Source organism: Monodelphis domestica, chromosome 4, assembly GCF_027887165.1.
Source record: "Monodelphis domestica isolate mMonDom1 chromosome 4, mMonDom1.pri, whole genome shotgun sequence".
NCBI lineage: Eukaryota > Metazoa > Chordata > Mammalia > Didelphimorphia > Didelphidae > Monodelphis > Monodelphis domestica.
Window position 1 is genome coordinate 442,037,539 of NC_077230.1, and position 16,461 is coordinate 442,053,999.

The 16,461-nt window shown below is 45.9% G+C and overlaps 1 protein-coding gene across 1 annotated transcript; it reads left to right on the top strand.

Annotated features, from left to right (window-relative positions):
* Window positions 1-3,113: 3,113 nt before the first annotated feature.
* Window positions 3,114-14,487, top strand: LOC103098786 (leukocyte immunoglobulin-like receptor subfamily A member 6). The gene is made up of 5 exons (XM_007492522.2): window positions 3,114-6,747; window positions 7,454-7,531; window positions 8,591-8,878; window positions 13,092-13,133; window positions 14,297-14,487. Exons 1-5 carry the CDS (start codon window positions 6,714-6,716, stop codon window positions 14,485-14,487), a joined length of 633 nt encoding a protein of 210 aa, XP_007492584.1. The 5' UTR covers window positions 3,114-6,713.
* Window positions 14,488-16,461: the final 1,974 nt, after the last annotated feature.

Below are 16,461 nucleotides of genomic sequence, written 5' to 3' on the forward strand. Positions count from 1 at the left end.
TCAGTTAAAAAAGACTGTATCAAGTTCTCAACGTCCTTGTAAGATGGATTATACTGAAAAAATATGTCTCCCATCTTTTTTATTACTTGAAAGGGATTTTGTTCATATGTGGGGATATTTCATGTAAATTCATTTATTTCTTGGGAAGTAAATGGTATCCTGTGTCTTAAAGTCACCACATTCCCATTCCGTCCTATTTCAGGTACTTCCCTTAGAGGAAATAGGCCTCTAGTTGAACTTGGTACCTGTGGGTCAGTTTGACAAGGACAGGTTTCTCTAGGAGGACAAGATCTCCTTTGCGTTGGAATTTGGTTTTCTGTAGGAGAGGGAACATGAGAAACTGGGATTGCAGGGGAAGGGTTTTGGGGATTAAATTCAGTCAAAATTTGCACTACACGAGAGAAGCAGTCTGTTAACTGAGCTATAGGGAAGGTGTTTTCCATCTCTATTTCAGGGAAGGAAATTTCCTCATTCAAAGGTTTTGAAACAGGTCTGTTTCTGGTAGGGTGGATGTTTGCCAATTGATCCTGTAAGAAACATTTTAAGTTTTCAAACTGGGCTTGTATGTTCTCTTGCAGCTTTTTTATGTCCTCAATTTTTTAAGTGTTTTCCTGAATTTCAGCTTCAATTAATTTTTTTATGTTAGCATCCCTAAACTCAGTGCTTAGGAGTACAAAAATGACATTACCTATTAATATATAATATTGGAGAAGGTATGCTGTATTCCTCAATGTCCCTAATTCTTCAACCACAATATAAATGTTGAAGAATATAGTATTCATTTATATATATATACATATATATATATATATATACATATATATGGTAATTAGTTTTCTAATGGTGTTCACAAAACACATGGGGAGGAGGACAAAACCAAAACTTGCTACAGGTTTTTTCCACTCCTAATCTAGACAGTTGTTCCCTAAGGGAAAGGAGATTTAGAAATAGCTCTCCCAGCCAGGACCTTAGGGCCCTGTTGCTAAGATTTAAAACAGCTGTGTTCTATCTAATTTGAGGAGAGAGGGAGAAATGAAAAAAATCCAAATTCACGTACCTGTATAGCTGATCAAAATAAGCTATTAAAAATAGCCACAGTAGAAAAAAAATTAGGAAAGTTAAGAAGATTGAGGGTGTTTCATCACACCAATGTGGTCAGCCAAATTGTGATATTGAAATCACTTTAAAAGATTAATATATATTAATTTAAGGTCATCAACAAGGAATTCACTTATGTAATTCCTAAAGGGAACACTCAAGTCAGCTGCCAAATTTTTATGGTGTTTTAATTACAACAAGAGGAAGAAATTATTAGAGGGGGAGAGAGAGAGAGAGAGAGAGAGAGAGAGAGAGAGAGAGAGAGAGAGAGAGAGAGAGAGACAGACAGACAGACAGACAGACAGACAGAGAGACAGAGAGACAGAGAGAGAGAGACAGAGAGAGACAGAGACAGAGACAGAGACAGAGACAGAGACAGAGACAGAGACAGAGACAGAGACAGAGACAGAGACAGAGAAGGAAAAAGAGAGAGAAGGAAAGAAGTTTAACTCAGACCCACTCTGACTCAGGCAGAGCCAAAGCAGGCTTTAAGGCCTTGGATAGCCAAGTTAGGGAAAGGGATTAGTCCTTATCACTCACATGACCAATCTGAAGGAATGCAGTCTGCAGGGCTCCTCCAACCTCAAACACCAGCCTCCAACTGCCTCTAACCCTCCTCACAGGTAGTCCAGAGAACTCTAGTGGCTGTTCTCTACCTCACTTTCTGTGTCTCACATGTGCCAATGGTGGCTCAAGCTTGACCTAGGACAGCTCAGATGTCTGTCCTTTTCTTGCACATGTCTGTTGAAGGCCATATTCTCAAATAATTAAATCTTGAGTTTCCTGCAGCTCTGCCTAATCTTGTTACACTGAGTAGGGTGGAAAATGTAGTTTCCAGGAACTGATTCTGTTATTCCAAGTATCTCTATTGTTATTGATCAGGAAATAGCTAAATACAATCTTCTAAATAATGGTCTGGAAAGGGTGGAATAGTTTTGAAATTCACAGAACCAACCCCAGGAGGACTAAAGGCCAGGGCAGAAAGAAGGGGTGTGGTTAGAGAGGGTAGAGGAGAAGGAGAAGAGTGGAAACCTGTAGTACCATATTGAAAACCAGGGTATATATGTGGGTTTAGAAAATAGCATCCTAATTTTAATTTTGTCAGACAGAGAAATTTCAGTTTGTATAGAAAAGCCACAGATCAGCTTTGTAAAATAGGTTTTAGCAGTATAACCTCAAGAAGAGAGCATTCCATCCTTATCTATCTTTCTATCATAAGAGGTTTAAAGGAAAAAATGGGTTTGTGTTTAAAATGACCAAAAATGGGTTTTTGTTTAAAATTATCAAATGGTTTTTATCTCAATGGTTTTCATCCCAGTGTATTAAAGTTGGAATAAGTTTATCATTGCATTTAACTTCTTGGTCTTGAAAATAAATAATTAACCTGCTCATCAAAAGGATTGCTGTAAGGTTTATGGTCCTTAAAAGGTTTCAAATCTCTGAATTTAAAATAGATCCTGTAATACAAAATGCTTTATGAATTTTTTTAAAAATGTTATGTGAGTAGCTGCTAAAATATGTATTTTAAATATTGTTTGGATGTAAAGAAAAGCTCATTGTAAACTTGACTCTACCATAGATTTTGTTCAATACTCAGTGGTTATCTCAGTTTAACAATTTGTTCTATAAACTGATATTTATAGTGGATGAGCCCTATGCTAAAGATGGTTCAATGATGTAATCCTTTAAATCAGAATTCTTTTGGGTTACTGATTAGTAATTGAAGTGATACCAAGGGAATGATTGCTTGACTTATGATGGTAAAAGCAAGTCAGAGAAGTTGAAGAAGGTATGTTGGATTTGAATTCAGAAGAAAGAAGGACTTTGATCTAAAGTTCATAAAGCTTGAGTATGCAGGTTTGTAAAGGAAGAATGGAAGTTGTGTTCTGCTTTTTAAGCAGGGGGTTTTGAAGGAAGAGAGAGAGAGAGAGAGAGAGAGAGAGAGAGAGAGAGAGAGAGAGAGAGAGAGAGAGAGAGAGAGAGAGAGAGAGAGAGAAAGAGAGAGAGAGAGAGAAGGTGAAAGAGAACAGATAGATGTTCTGTTCTCATAATTGGATCTTTAACTTAGGAATAATTTCTAGAATTGATGTATGTAGTTTTGTAAAAGCACAAATAATTCTGGAATTTCTCTGAAAATTCCTTAGAGAGATTCCTGACTGATATTGTCTTAGTTCCTTCAGATGGCCTAAGGTTAGGATATGATCTAGCCTTGATTTGTATTACTGTAGAGCTAATGAATTCACCATTCCTATTCAGGTATTATGTCTAAATTATGATAAATTATTGCCAAAATATGTAAGAATAATTGCTATAATGTAGACTCATAGGCTTTAAGGAATCCTTACAGAGGGCAAAAGGTCAGAAAAGCTTGTTTGAGGGTATGGACATTTGTTTCTGGACTGCTGATAAGCAGAATTTCTCTGAGCTGTAATGGGTGAGATTTTCCTTTAAGGAAAAAAGAAGGCTTCTGGGATTCAGTGGCAAGTGCTCTAAGGAGAAAGTCCTAGGATGGTTATTGAGAAGGCAGCCCAAGGCTCACATTGGACTGAATTTTCCTGACCATCTACGCTGCTAATCCTTGAGTGAAACAAAAATGGCAGTGACAGCCTTGCTTTATACTTGAAGACATTCACTGTGTCCTTTGTGACTTGAGGAAATATTTTCCCTTTGGGGCCTTCTTCCTTCATGACAAATTCCCATAATCAGCACATAATCCAAATTGTAAAATTAAAGTTTCCATTTCCCCAAACAACTTATTAGGTTAATAATTGAACATTCTCAAACTGTTAGGGAACATACTTTGAAAAGTAGGTTAAGTTTATTAATTGATGGCTTGTATTTGCAGCCTTAATTGAAGTTTGGATCTTGAACTTGGAATAGCTCAAAGCTCTCCTGAATTTTCCCCAGAATCTGGGATAAAGAAATTCATCTGTAAAATATTGTTACTCAAGTGTATATAGATGTTATAGTTAATGTGTACTTTGCAAAAGGATATTCTTTAACAGAAACATCACTAGTAAACAACTCAGGAATCTGAATTCCTAAAGGGATCTATTCCTGGGGACTTCCAGGTAAGCATGGCTACAGAGTAGACGTGGCTGGCTTCCTCTATTCAGACCCAATGACATAGACGACCTCAAAAGACCCCCCCCCAAAACAAAAACAACCATCCTCATAAGAATGGAGAGACCCCACACTAAGGCACAGTACTGAAGGTAGGTGGGACTCCGGCATTTCCACAATATAAGGGAACAAAAAACTGACCCACCCACCCCCCACCCACCATGCCGATGGAGCCAGAGTTTAAGTCAGCACTGGCAAGAATCAACAAGTGAGGGATGGGCACTCCAGGACTGAACAATGGGCAGCCCCAGGTCTGGGGACCTGAGTAAGACCACCAAGGACCCCCTCCTGTGAGTAGTAAAAACCCAAAACCCCGGCAGGTGGGCAAAGGGAACTCAGATCGTGGGAGCTCTGAGAACTAGGGTGCTATAATCAATGAGTGTGCAAAGGGATCCCCTGAAGTGAGCAAGGGGAACCCACAGGTCTTGGTAGTTAATTAAAAACACCAAAGACCCACACCTGAGAGCAGTAACACCCAAAATGCCAGCAGGCAGAGGAGGGCAGACCCTGGGCTTCCCTGGGAAGACAGAGAATTGAGAATTTGCCTGAAGCTAAAGCCTTGAATAGTAAACCCTTGCACTGAGAGCCAGCCCTTCTCATTCAGATTTATGACTTGAAAGGGGAGAAAAAAAAAACATAGAGATGGCACACAGTGCACAGGAGCAACAGCATCCAAACACCAAGAAAAGCAAGAAGAAGGGGGTGACTTTGGACACATTTATGGAGAGATTTATTCCTGTCAGAAGATGATTTCTGACAAAGTCTGTTGGCTGAGATATCCAAATGCAAATGTGCAATACCAATTGTCATTGTACTAATTTTCTCTGTTTCTATCTGGTGTTCTAGTGTTTGCCCTAGTTCTGGTTTCTACACTTCTATCTTAGGGACTGACTCTCCCCTTGTGACCTGTCTTCCAATCAGGGGAAGCAGTTGCTGGACATCCTTCACATCTCCAAGTGGATTCCCAGCTACCTAGGACCCAGGCATTCATTGAGGACATGTCCCCAAGACCCTGTGCCCACAGCCTTTCCCTCCCTGTTATCTTAACCCCTTTTACTTTAGCTCTTAACTACCTGAGCATAACTATTTCTTTCCTTAAATTTTGGGTCTTCTCCTATGTTTTAAATCATGCATGCCCAGACAGCTGGACATATAATTCTCTGATTCATCCCTCTAGTTGCTTCTGGGGTAAAAGCACTCATGGGAGCCACCCAGATGCCAGATGCCACCATAACCTTGGCACCCATCCCAGCCTGATGCTCTGGACATGGCCTACAGTCAATACCTCTCTCTCCTAGTGTTAGGCAGGGACAACTCTATGCCCATTCTTAGCTCGGAAGAAGTTACAGAATACTGAGACCATCGCCCATTTTCCTTTACATATTAGTAGAGGGGGGAGATTGGGCATTGTACCCCGAGAAACCCAGGCAAACTATTATCAGGGAAACTCCCTTGCTCCCTTGCTCCCTTGTATCCTCATGACTCTGAACCTAGAAACACCCACTGACCCCCCTAGGGTCAGGAGATGTTTATCCTCTTTGATCATCCTCTAGATTTAAGATGGACAAAGAGATGAATCTTTATGCCTCCTCCAGGCAGACCCCAGTCAGATGACCACCTCACCCCACACCATGACATAGCATCTGTTGTAAAGAGTATAAAATCCCCAGAACTGATGTCATCTGGAGGACAGCCTTTCCATTCATGCTGTCCTCAAGGGGAACACCTTTTCCATTCATGCCAGGAACTGCTCCCCATCTTGCGGTACCACCTTGCTATCCTCCTTGACATTCTCAACATTACATTCTAAATTAATAAATTTCTCTTTATGATTTTAAGCTAAGTTTTGGAGTCTTGCATTCTTGCCAAAGGTATCCTTCCTGAACCCCAGGGGTACATATCTGAACTCCATAATAGCCAGGCAATACTGAAAACTATAGAAGAGATGACCCTGGGCTCTCAGTCAGCACCTCCCAAAGCTAACCACCCATCAGTCCTTTATTCTGGGGTTTTGGTTTAACTCTTTGACTCCCAGAAATCAGGAATCATTTTGTGTCTGGTTAGGGGTTGAGCACTGTTTAACAAGGCAAGGCTGGGGGCTGGATCTGGTTGGGAGAGTTTAGTGAGACCAGCAATGGCCAGTTACGGGGGAGAGGAGGGAAGCCAAGAAGCTGCTCCTAAAGCTGACCAGGGGATCTGTCCCTGGAAATGCGGCCTGAATCATCATGTAAAAGCAAGAATTGTTCCATCCTTCTGACCTCAGATGACTCATCAACCATCTACCCCCTCCACCTTGCTCCGTCCCACACATACCCTCCCCACTGCATGGCGCCATCAGACAAGCAGGACCTACCGAGAGGAAGGAGAAGTGAAGATTCTCAAAGAGGCTCTGGGTGAGGAAACAGTACAGAACTGGCCCTGGTCACATCGTGGGCCACAGACCAGCCCCAGGCCAGCCTCGGTCCCTTCTCCCACCAGCCTCTGGGAGCACCATGACGCCTGCCTTCTCAGTCCTTCTATGCCTTGGTGAGTCCTCAGTAGCCCCCACCCTAGAGGGGACTTTACCCACCATTAAGTCCTAACTACTATCCTGACCCCCACCCTTCACTATGCTGAGGAGGAAATTTTCTTCCAGAGAAGGGGAGTGACACAGTAAGTTTAAGAATAGAAGCTGGAACTCTTAGAGAGGTTTCCTAGGGTCCTGCCACCTTCCCTCGCAGCAGCCCTAAACCCTGGCCCTGAACTGTCTCTGTCCTTCCTGTGAGGATACTTGTTGGGGGGTCATGAGTAATCAGGGTCTCCTCTGCTAGAGCTGTGTCTGTGCAAGAGGACAAGGACCCAGGCACCAGGTGAGTCTTTCCCCCCACAGTGCCACTGCCCAGAGGACACAAATGACCCAGGAGAAGGATCTGGGAGAGGTCTGGGCTGTGATCACAGAGTCTAAGAGAGAGGGGACCCGGTGTGGTGGCGGGGTAACTACAGAAGGGGTAGCCCCTGAGCCTAACTGTTCTTCCATTCTAGACAGACTCCCCAAACCCTCCCTCATGGCAGAGAATGGCTCTTTGGTGCCCCGAGGGGGGAGTTGTGACCCTCAGGTACAGGGGATCATGGGAGGCTGAAGAGTGGTAGCCGCAGAAAAGTGGAGGATCTGGATGGTCAGAGATCAAAATTGTGAGACAAGCTAGAAATGAGGGCGAGTTTTTCCTCTCATTTGTGACATCATCTGATGCAGGGACCTACTGGTGCTTCTACAGCCATTCATCCTACGGGTGGTCAAAGTGCAGTGATCCCCTGAAGCTGGTGGTAACAGGTAAGGCATATCATCACCGCCAGGCAGGGCTGGCTCAGGGTCTCCACAGCTCTGGGTCCCTCCCCAGCCCAGTCTGACCCCAAGTGTCCCTCTGAATCTGCCCATCCTGGCTTCCCCTCTGTGTCTTCCTCAGCTCTCCTTCTGGGGTTGGCAGAAGAAGGAAAGACCCAGCATTGCTATAGCACCTACTATGTGCTAAACACATCACCCTTGTTGTCTCGTTGGAACTTCACAACAACTCTGCCAGGTTGCAGCTAGTATGATCCCCATTTTATAGATGAGGAAAGTGAGGCAGAGAGGATCACATAGTTGGGAAGGCTTTGAACTCAGGTCTTCCTGACTAGACCCAGGACTCTCTCCACTGCCCCATGAGGTTCCTCACTCAGCTCCCAACTTGGGGTCAGATAGGAGGCAGGAGAGGCTCAGCTTGGACCTCAGAAGACAAGCCAGAGCTGGGAGCTCCCTGGGGAGGGGGTCTGGGCTAGGGGGGCATCTCCCACTGCCAGCTCTGCCCCTCCCAAAGCCAGGTGAGAGAGTAGAGGGTGGAGCTGCTGCTGCCCAGGACCCTCTCCCAGCCCAGGCATGGAGCAGAGTGTTAAGGGGGATCAGGAGGCACAGCCAAGCCCTCCTACTCTCTCTCTCTCTCTCTCTCTCTCTCTCTCTCTCTCTCTCTCTCTCTCTCTCTCTCTCTCTCTCTCTCTCTCTCTCTCTCTCTCTCTCTCTCTCTGTCTCTCTGTTTCTCTGTCTCTCTGTTTCTCTGTCTCTGTCTCTCTGTCCCTCTCTCTGTCTCTCTGTCTCTGTCTCTCTCTGTGTCTGTCTCTTTGTCTCTCTCTGTCTCTCTGTCTCTGTTTCTCACTCTCTCTCTTCTCTCTCTTCCCCCTCATTCCCCCCATTCCTGGCCCCGGAGCTGTCCAAGGTCTTTCTCTCCCCTCCTACACCTGACATTTCCCCTCTCAGAGCTGAACCTCCCAGCCCAGCCCAGGCCTCCTCCCAGCCTCATCTGCCCCCTCCCTGCACCAGGGCTGCTCCCACTCTAACTCCAGGGTCTCCCCCATCCAGGCCTCTCTGCCCCGCCCTCCCTGGCAGTCCTGCCCAGCTCTGAGGTGGCCTCAGGACAGAGCATGACCCTGCAGTGTCGGTCAGAGCTATATTATGACTGGTTCACCCTGTGCAAGGATGGAAAAGAGATCAGCCGCCGCAGGACACAGAGTCATGGAAGGGGGCGTCAGGCTGACTTCCTTGCTGTGAATCTAACCCACGATGGCACTTACCAATGCTATGGCTTTCATAGTTCTTCCCCCTATCAGTGGTCCTCCCCCAGCGCCCCTCTGGTGTTCCTTGTCTCAGGTGAGGCAGCCCGAGCCCCTCCCAGCCCCTCCCAGCCCCTCCCAGCCCCCTAGCTCTCCCAGGCTCCCTCTCTGTCCTGGGGCTCTTCCCTACCTGCTCAGGCCTGTCCCAGGGGACCCCAGAGACCAGGGGGCTGGGGAAAGAGGAGACTCAGAGGGAAGGGCACTAGGTCATCCTCAGAGAGTGTAGACAGGCCTCTCCTAATGATCCCTCTAGACACCCCAGTCCTGTTGGTCCCTCATCCAGAAAATATTCTATTCAGCCCAGAAAGGGGTTTGAGGAGGTAAGAGTGGGACAAGAGGAGGGCAGAGCAGCCCTGAGGTGGGGGATGGGGATATGGGGGGAGGGGAGGCATGTTAAACACCCCCAAGTTTTCCCACCTCCTCCTCTCTCTCTGTTCCAGGCACCAAAAAGATCATTACCTCCCCCAAGGCTCTGAGACTCCCCCAGCTCTGATGTCCCCCCAACCCAATGAGTAACCACTTGCTCTGAGGGCAGGATGGGGGTCTCTCTCTCTTCCCCATTGCTGTCTACCTTCTGTCTAGGCCAGGCCGAAGTCCACCTTTCTCAGGAAAACCAAGGCATGAGGAGGGAAAGGGCAGGGACAGAGGAAACACCAGGCTGGTGAAGAAGGAAGGACAGGGCTGGCCAGGGAGGCGGGGAGGATGGGAAACAGAGAGGGGCAGAGCAGCCCTTTAAGGGGAAACACTTTTAGCTGAATTATTTTTGTTCTGTCTCTAGGCTTTTTTTAGAGTTGCTATAGAGCAGGTAATGGCTGTGGACAGGAAAATAGGTCATATGGGAAGAGTTTGGGTCTCAATAGTATAGGAAATGGGTTTAGGAGAGGGAATAGTTTGGGTGGGAGGAGTTTGAGCACATTTAGAGGTAGTTAGAACTGGATAAGGAGAAGATGTGGTTTGAGTATGAGCAGAAATGCATGGAGCAATGGGACAGAGACTAAGTTGACTCTGATGATGAGGGAGTGTGGAGAAATAAATCTCTTCTTCCTCTGAGAGTTTCTCAAGCTTTCCTCAATGCTTTTTATATGTCTTGAGATCCCCCAAACTCTCTTCCAGTTTCTTCTCAATGTCACTTGAGTTATTTTCTAGTTTTTCTAGTTTTCTTTGAAGTTGACCTTTTAGTTCAGCAATTGGTTGGGTGCTAGAAGGGATCATTGGTTGGATTGGATGGAAAATGCATCAGACAGAACAAGGCTGAGATGAATCTACTATTTGAATCTCTAGGGTACTAAGGCTATTTATTTGTCAGTCTTCTTTTAATAGAGAGAGATAGACTGCAATGTATCCTGTTATTATAAATATACCCAGGAACAGGGCTAAATATATCCATTGTGAAATGTTCTCTGGGGTTATGAGCCATTTTAAATAAAAAAGAAACAACATTTTCCCAACTTGGGCAATGCTGTTTAAAATCAGAATTACTTTTTGTTTATTTACTATTCAATTTAATTAGTAAAATTGCTTGCAATTCTACTTTTTGTCAGTAGATGGGTTTCTGGCTACAGGTTAGAGTATGGTCTTTTTAAGGATTTCAAATGAGACAATTATAAGTACAGGCACACCCTAATCAATCCACTTTTAAGTGGAGGGTGTTGAAAATGTCTTCAGGAACCAGCAAAAGCTTTGTATTTTAGGAAAAAATAAAACACACTTTATTGTGGGTAAAGCTCACAGAATACAGACTGAATTTTAGCTAAGATGTTTGGGAGAGATTTTTCTTGCCTCCAACCCCTTGAGGGTAAAACGCTAGGACCATATGCTTCTACCTTGTGCTTCCAGGGAGCAGCTTCTAGACCAGGTGGGCAGGAAGCTGCTTCTCTAAGCTTGCCTGGGGCAAAAAAACATTTGAGTGTAGAGCAAAGGTTGTGGGCTGTTGGAATATTTTCCCTTAGTAGGCTCTAAAAGCTTCTCATGGTTAAGGGAGAAGTTTTAGATATCTTTACTGCTACCCTCCCTGACTGTTCTCTCCAGTGTTCTACCTCCAACTTAAGCTAATGTTAAAGGCACACGGGGGCTAGGAAAAAAGGAAAAGAGCAGACTTCTGGGAGCAAAATAAGGCTCAACTTTGTTAATTTAACAACTTCTAATAACAAAAAAGCTGAGCTGAACTTTTTCACTTCCTCCAGTGCTTTGGTATTTGGGGCTGGGAGGCAGAATCTTGTGGGGGGCAGGGTTGCTTCCCACATGAGGTGAGGGGGGTGGAGTGGAAGTGTCTCCCCAGGTGAAAGCCCTGAGGGCTGGCTAATTGCTGCCTGAGGAAAAACAGTCACTTTATGCTGCTGGTAATTCAGCTGTTTGAAAGATAGTAGAAGGTGAAGGAAATTATCAGAAAATCAAGGGTGCTCCTCAAACCTTGTGGTTGTCAAAAATGTAAGGAATGAAATTTTATGGTTTGACTAAATATATGAGAATTCTAAGAATGATTTGGTTGACAGTTTAAATTTCTCTTAGCTCAACTCAAATTGACTTTCTATAGCTTTATTCACAAAAAGGTGGAAAGAGTGAAAACAGAGAAATGGAAAAAGAGGGTAGAGAAGATGTCTAGCCTATCACACTAAATGTTTCTCTGGTCCCTGGTTCCACCCCAGCAGGGCTTGTTAACCCCTCAGCCAGAGGACCCAGTGGTGAATTAAACAAGAGTTCAATCCACATGGCTTCCTCCAAGAGGGGAAGGCCTCTGAGGAACTAATCTCTCCAGAAGCCAGGAGAAGGAGGCCAGCTATTCACTCACCCAAGCCAAGCCCAAAGGAGTAGATCAAGGAGCTGTCTTAGCAGAAGCAGTCCAAGAGCCAAAGTCCTAGTTCAAGCCAAAGTCCCAAGGAGCAGTCCAAGCTGAAACTCAAAGAATTCCCTCAGACAGGAAGTTCAGGGCATTTTATAGTCCCTTTTCCAGGTCCCTTCCTGTCCCTTCTTCCACTTTACTGGGACCAACTGTAGTCTACATATTTGCTTAGTGCTGCTTGGGGGGGGGGGTGGTCAGTTGCTTCTTGGAGTTGTCATTAACCTTAGGAAGTGGCTTGAGGACCTCCCCCACCTCAGTATTAAATAGGGCTGTTTAAGATTTTGTTGATTACTTTAAAAATAGGCTCAGGGAGAGTTAATTCCATCGTCACATCTGGAATGGGTTCCAGAGATCCTGAACCCCAGGAGGCTTCCAAATCTCTAGAATTAAGAGATAACACCCCCCACCCCAAATTGAAAGGGATTTTAAGTGAGATGGAGGCCAGGAGGCAGCTGGCAAAGAAAGTGGGTCTCAGGTAATTCAAGATGGAGCTTATGAGGCTTTGCCAGCAGAGCTAGTTGGGTGACAGAGCCCCGGGGAGGGGCTGGGTGCCTTCTAGGATGGGGGCTGTGGGGAAAGGGTCTGGGGGTGATACAGGCTTCTATCAGGAGATTCACATATCCCAAAAGGAGGGCACAAGAAGGGAGTCTTTGTCCTTTTCTCTGGGCTCTCAGAGACAATCTTCTCTGGGCAGATGGGTACAGAGTGAAGAGGAGTCTCTGAGTTGTTCTGGGCACCTCTGGGTGTCCTGAGTCCCCCTCCATGTCACCCTCTCTTTGTTTCTGGGTCCCCCTAAAGCCCTAAAGCCTCTCCCTTTTCTCCCCTGAGTCCTCTCTCTCCTCACCCACACAGCCATAGCTGGGACTAGGGGGCCCTGGATTCTCCAGTATAGATGGAAGGGGGTCTTTCAGGCACCCCAATTCCCCTAAGCTGGAAGCACCAGATGGCCTGCTCCCCCTCCTCCATCCTCTGCCCAGCACAGTGTCCCACTGGACCAGCAGACTCTCAGGATTCTGTCCTCAAGGCAGGAGGCAACCTCAGGGCCCTTCAGCAAGGACAAGGAGCCCTTAGGAGGATTCAGAGGGTCCCTTCCTGCCTCACCAGCTCCTCCATTCTTCTCTTGGGGTCTCTGCCCTTCCCCCAGAGCCCATCCAGCAGAGCAGAGAGGGGTGACAGGAATCACAGGAGCATCAAATAACAGAAGTGGACAGACCAGGAGAGATCCTGAGCTCAGGCCCATTTGACAGATGGGAAAGTTAGGCCCAGAGAGAGGAGGGACTGGCCCAACATCCCCCACCCAGCAAGCCTGGGCACAGCTGGGCTCATGCACCACCTTCAGACCCTCCAGCTCTCCAGGCCTCTTTGCACCCCCCCTGCAGAGCCCCTAACCCTGCCCCTTCCTCATCCCCAGGGACCTTCTCTACAAGCCCTGAATCTGAGAACAAGCCCTCAGGTGAGTACCTGGAGGATTCCTGACAGAGGGTGGAGGGAGGCACAGAGGCTGGGTGTCCAGTCAGGGTCTTCCTGCCCCTTCCAGGCTCTCCTCATTTACCACCACTCCTGCTGCAGCACTTTATCATAATTCTTTCACCTCTGGGCCTTTGCCCAGGCTGTGTCCCTCTTCACCTCCTCTTGTAATGCAAAGATGTGTCTGAGACTAAGCTTAGGAGCTGCCTCTAATAGGAAGCCTTTTGTGATCTCCAAACTGCCCCCTCAGTTGTTAGTGATTCCACTGCTCAGAAAGAATGGATTTATGTCTTCATCCTGGGCTTTGCCAGGTCTCTCCAGACTCCAAGCAGGCTTCCTGGTAGACATCTCAGCCTGCCCCATCCTGAGCTCCTACAGGAAGCCTCTCCTGATCCCCAGCTTGTCCCCCTCCCCAGCTGTTAGGGATTCCCTCCTCAGAGAGATGATGTATTTGTGTCTATGAGAAGGAGCCTCTCAGGAGAATGTCAGCTCCTGGAGAACAACAGGTAGCTTGGGTTTGATGTTGTATCTTCTGGGATGGGCTAAGTGCAAGGGCTGGGCCAGGGTGGGGGATTAATAAAAGTCTAGAGAACTGAATTAAGGAATAAGAATGGGGTCTCCTGAGGTCAGGACTGGGTCTCCTTCTTCCCCTGGGGTATAGCACAGGCAGAAAGTGTTGTCATGGTAACCCAGAGAGAGGAAAACATCCCACAAGAAAGGGTGGTCCAGAGTGTCAGGTGGAGGGGGAGGAGGGGGACCCTTAGCCTGGGCAATGAAGACATCTCTGGTGATGTGAGATGGGCAGCTTCTGTCTAGGGAGGAGATCAGCCAGGCTACAGAGGGGGAAGAAGTGAGTGAGGAGAGGATGTATAATCATTGAGGTTAGGGGAAGGAGGGAGCTGGGATGGAATCAGGGAAGAGGAGAGGATGGGCTCAGGGGTAGGAGGAGGCAGGAGGCTGCCCAGCCCCTCAGCCCATCCCATTCCCTCACCAACAGAGCCAGGGTACCAGGAGGGGGAATAACAGGCATCTCTCCAATGCAGGGGAAGGGCCTGGGATGAAGATCTGAGAGATTGTGGGATATGATCTCAGTGATCACAGGTTAGGTGAGGGCCTGAGAGCATCTCAGTGACCAACTCTGATCCCCAGATGCTGCTGCCCTGGATTACACTGTGAGCAATCTGGTCCGCCTCATCTTGGCTGGGCTGATCCTCGTCCTCCTGGAAGTACTGCTGGCTGAACACTGGAAAAGCTCCATGGAGCCACCTGTCCAGGGAGTCTTTGCTGAGCACTCTGGCCAAAGCAGCCCCCAAGACAGAAGTGAAGAAGGGAATGAATGAACAAAACCATTTAAAAATCTAATTTTACAAATATAGCAAGGGCTCCCTATGTGCCATGTCTGTGTTAAGCAACAAGATACAAGCAACAAAAGAGCAAAGACAGAGAGATGAGAGAAAATTAAGGTCTTCCTGGCCTCCAAAAAGCTTAGTACCTAAAACAGAGAGAGCCAGGAAAAAGAATTTCATTCTGGGGAGGGAGGCATGGGAAGAGGGGGAGAAATGGATGTGCCATAGTATATAATATTGTAAAATATACTTTTTTGTTACTATATTGTTCTATTACTATATCATTATATAGCACAGTGATGGTGAACCAAGGATCCGAGGGCCAAAGATGACTCAAAGAGAGCTATCTGTGGGCACTTGACCACTCTCCCTCCCCACCTCCTACCCAGAGTTCATTGTTGGAAAGGCAGAGGGACTGAGGGGGAGCTGTTCTTCTCCCCCCTCCCCCACCCCTCTGCCAATGAAAGTGCACAGAGGGGAAGGTGGTGGCTCACAGGCAGCAGAGCTGGAGGGGAGCAGGTGCTTGGACCACTCTCCTCCTCTCTACACGTGCTGAGGACATTACTCACTTTACCCATCCCTCCACCCAGGAACCCAATGGGAGCACTTTCTTCCTCCCTTGTGTTGTGTTAGGGGAGAGAGGCATACCCAGACTGTGGTGGCAGGGGCTGGGCCCAACACTCCATCTCTAAAAGATTCTCCATCACTGCTATGGCATAAGTTGTTACTTTACCGACATATATATGTTGGTAATGCCTTATTGTGTACTTAACATATCAATTAAACATTATTTTACATATATATATATATATCAGAATATCATTTTCTTTAAGGGGTCAACAGGGTTTCACTTATATCCACAGTTTCAGCTATCTTTGTCTTGGAAAATACAGAAACAAGGGTCATGTGTTTTTGATGGAATGGATTTAGGATTACAACAACAAAAAACTTATCTACCCAGTAACACTGAGCATAATCCTGTGTGAAGATTGGATTTGGCTCCTATCCGATTATAACAATGAAGGTACTTAGTTCTTCTTTTATTGTGAAGATTAAATTGTAATCCCCTGTCTACTTTTAGTTGTTAATCCCCAAAGTGTAAACCCAGTAATTAAAGTAGATCTATCTATTTTAACCACAAAAGGTGTGAAGTAACTATAAAAAGGTGTGAACTACTCACAAAATGTATACACACCCATTTCATACATTGAGTGGGAGGTCTGTGACTCATGTGTGAAAGAGTGGGCAATCCTGGAGAGGAGCCCTAGCTGTGATTGGTAGATGTAAAATTTCAGGGTGGTGACACAAGAGAAAAAGGTCTTTAAATAGTGGAAACAGAGACACACGGGGACTGATTCAACAGTCACTCAGAGTTGGACTAGAGGTTCAGTCAATCAGAGATGAAGGGAAGACAGATACTGGAGGAGAGATTGGAGACTCAGTCTTAGAGTGAAGCCACTTGGCTGTGGAACTGGACCCCTGGAGAAACTGGACCTCAGACTGCTTTCCTTTTAAAAGATCACTGTGGTGGGTGTAAAGGCTTGCCCTTTCTGGAGGTGTGCACCTCCGAGAAAGGCCCATCTTCTTGAGACTTCTTTCCGCTGACTGGTACCTTAGAATTTCTAACTGATTCAGAGGAAACCAGAGCGCTCTCTCTCTCTCTCTCTCTCTGTCTCTGTCTCTGTCTCTCTGTCTCTGTCTTTGTCTCTCTGTCTCTGTCTCTCTGTCTCTGTATATATATATATATATATATATATATATATATATATATATATATATACATCCCCTCTATTGTAAAAATAAATTACCATGAATTCCATTTACTTTAGTAATTTATTTGGGATTTAGAAATTAAATCCCTGGTGACCACAAATTAAATATTCAGATCCAACTACAAAACTAACAGCTACAAGGGGGAAAAGTGGATATTTAATGAAACAGAGGACTTTCAAGCATTCTTGATGAAAA

What these genes read in the sequence shown, in the direction of transcription:
- LOC103098786 (XM_007492522.2), top strand. Translation starts at nt 6,714, where the DNA reads ATGACGCCTGCCTTCTCAGTCCTTCTATGCCTTG. An exon ending in CTCAGTCCTTCTATGCCTTG is followed by an intron (nt 6,748 to 7,453) that starts GTGAGTCCTCAG and finishes CATCTGATGCAG; the next exon opens with GGACCTACTGGTGCTTCTAC. An exon ending in CCTGAAGCTGGTGGTAACAG is followed by an intron (nt 7,532 to 8,590) that starts GTAAGGCATATC and finishes TCCCCCATCCAG; the next exon opens with GCCTCTCTGCCCCGCCCTCC.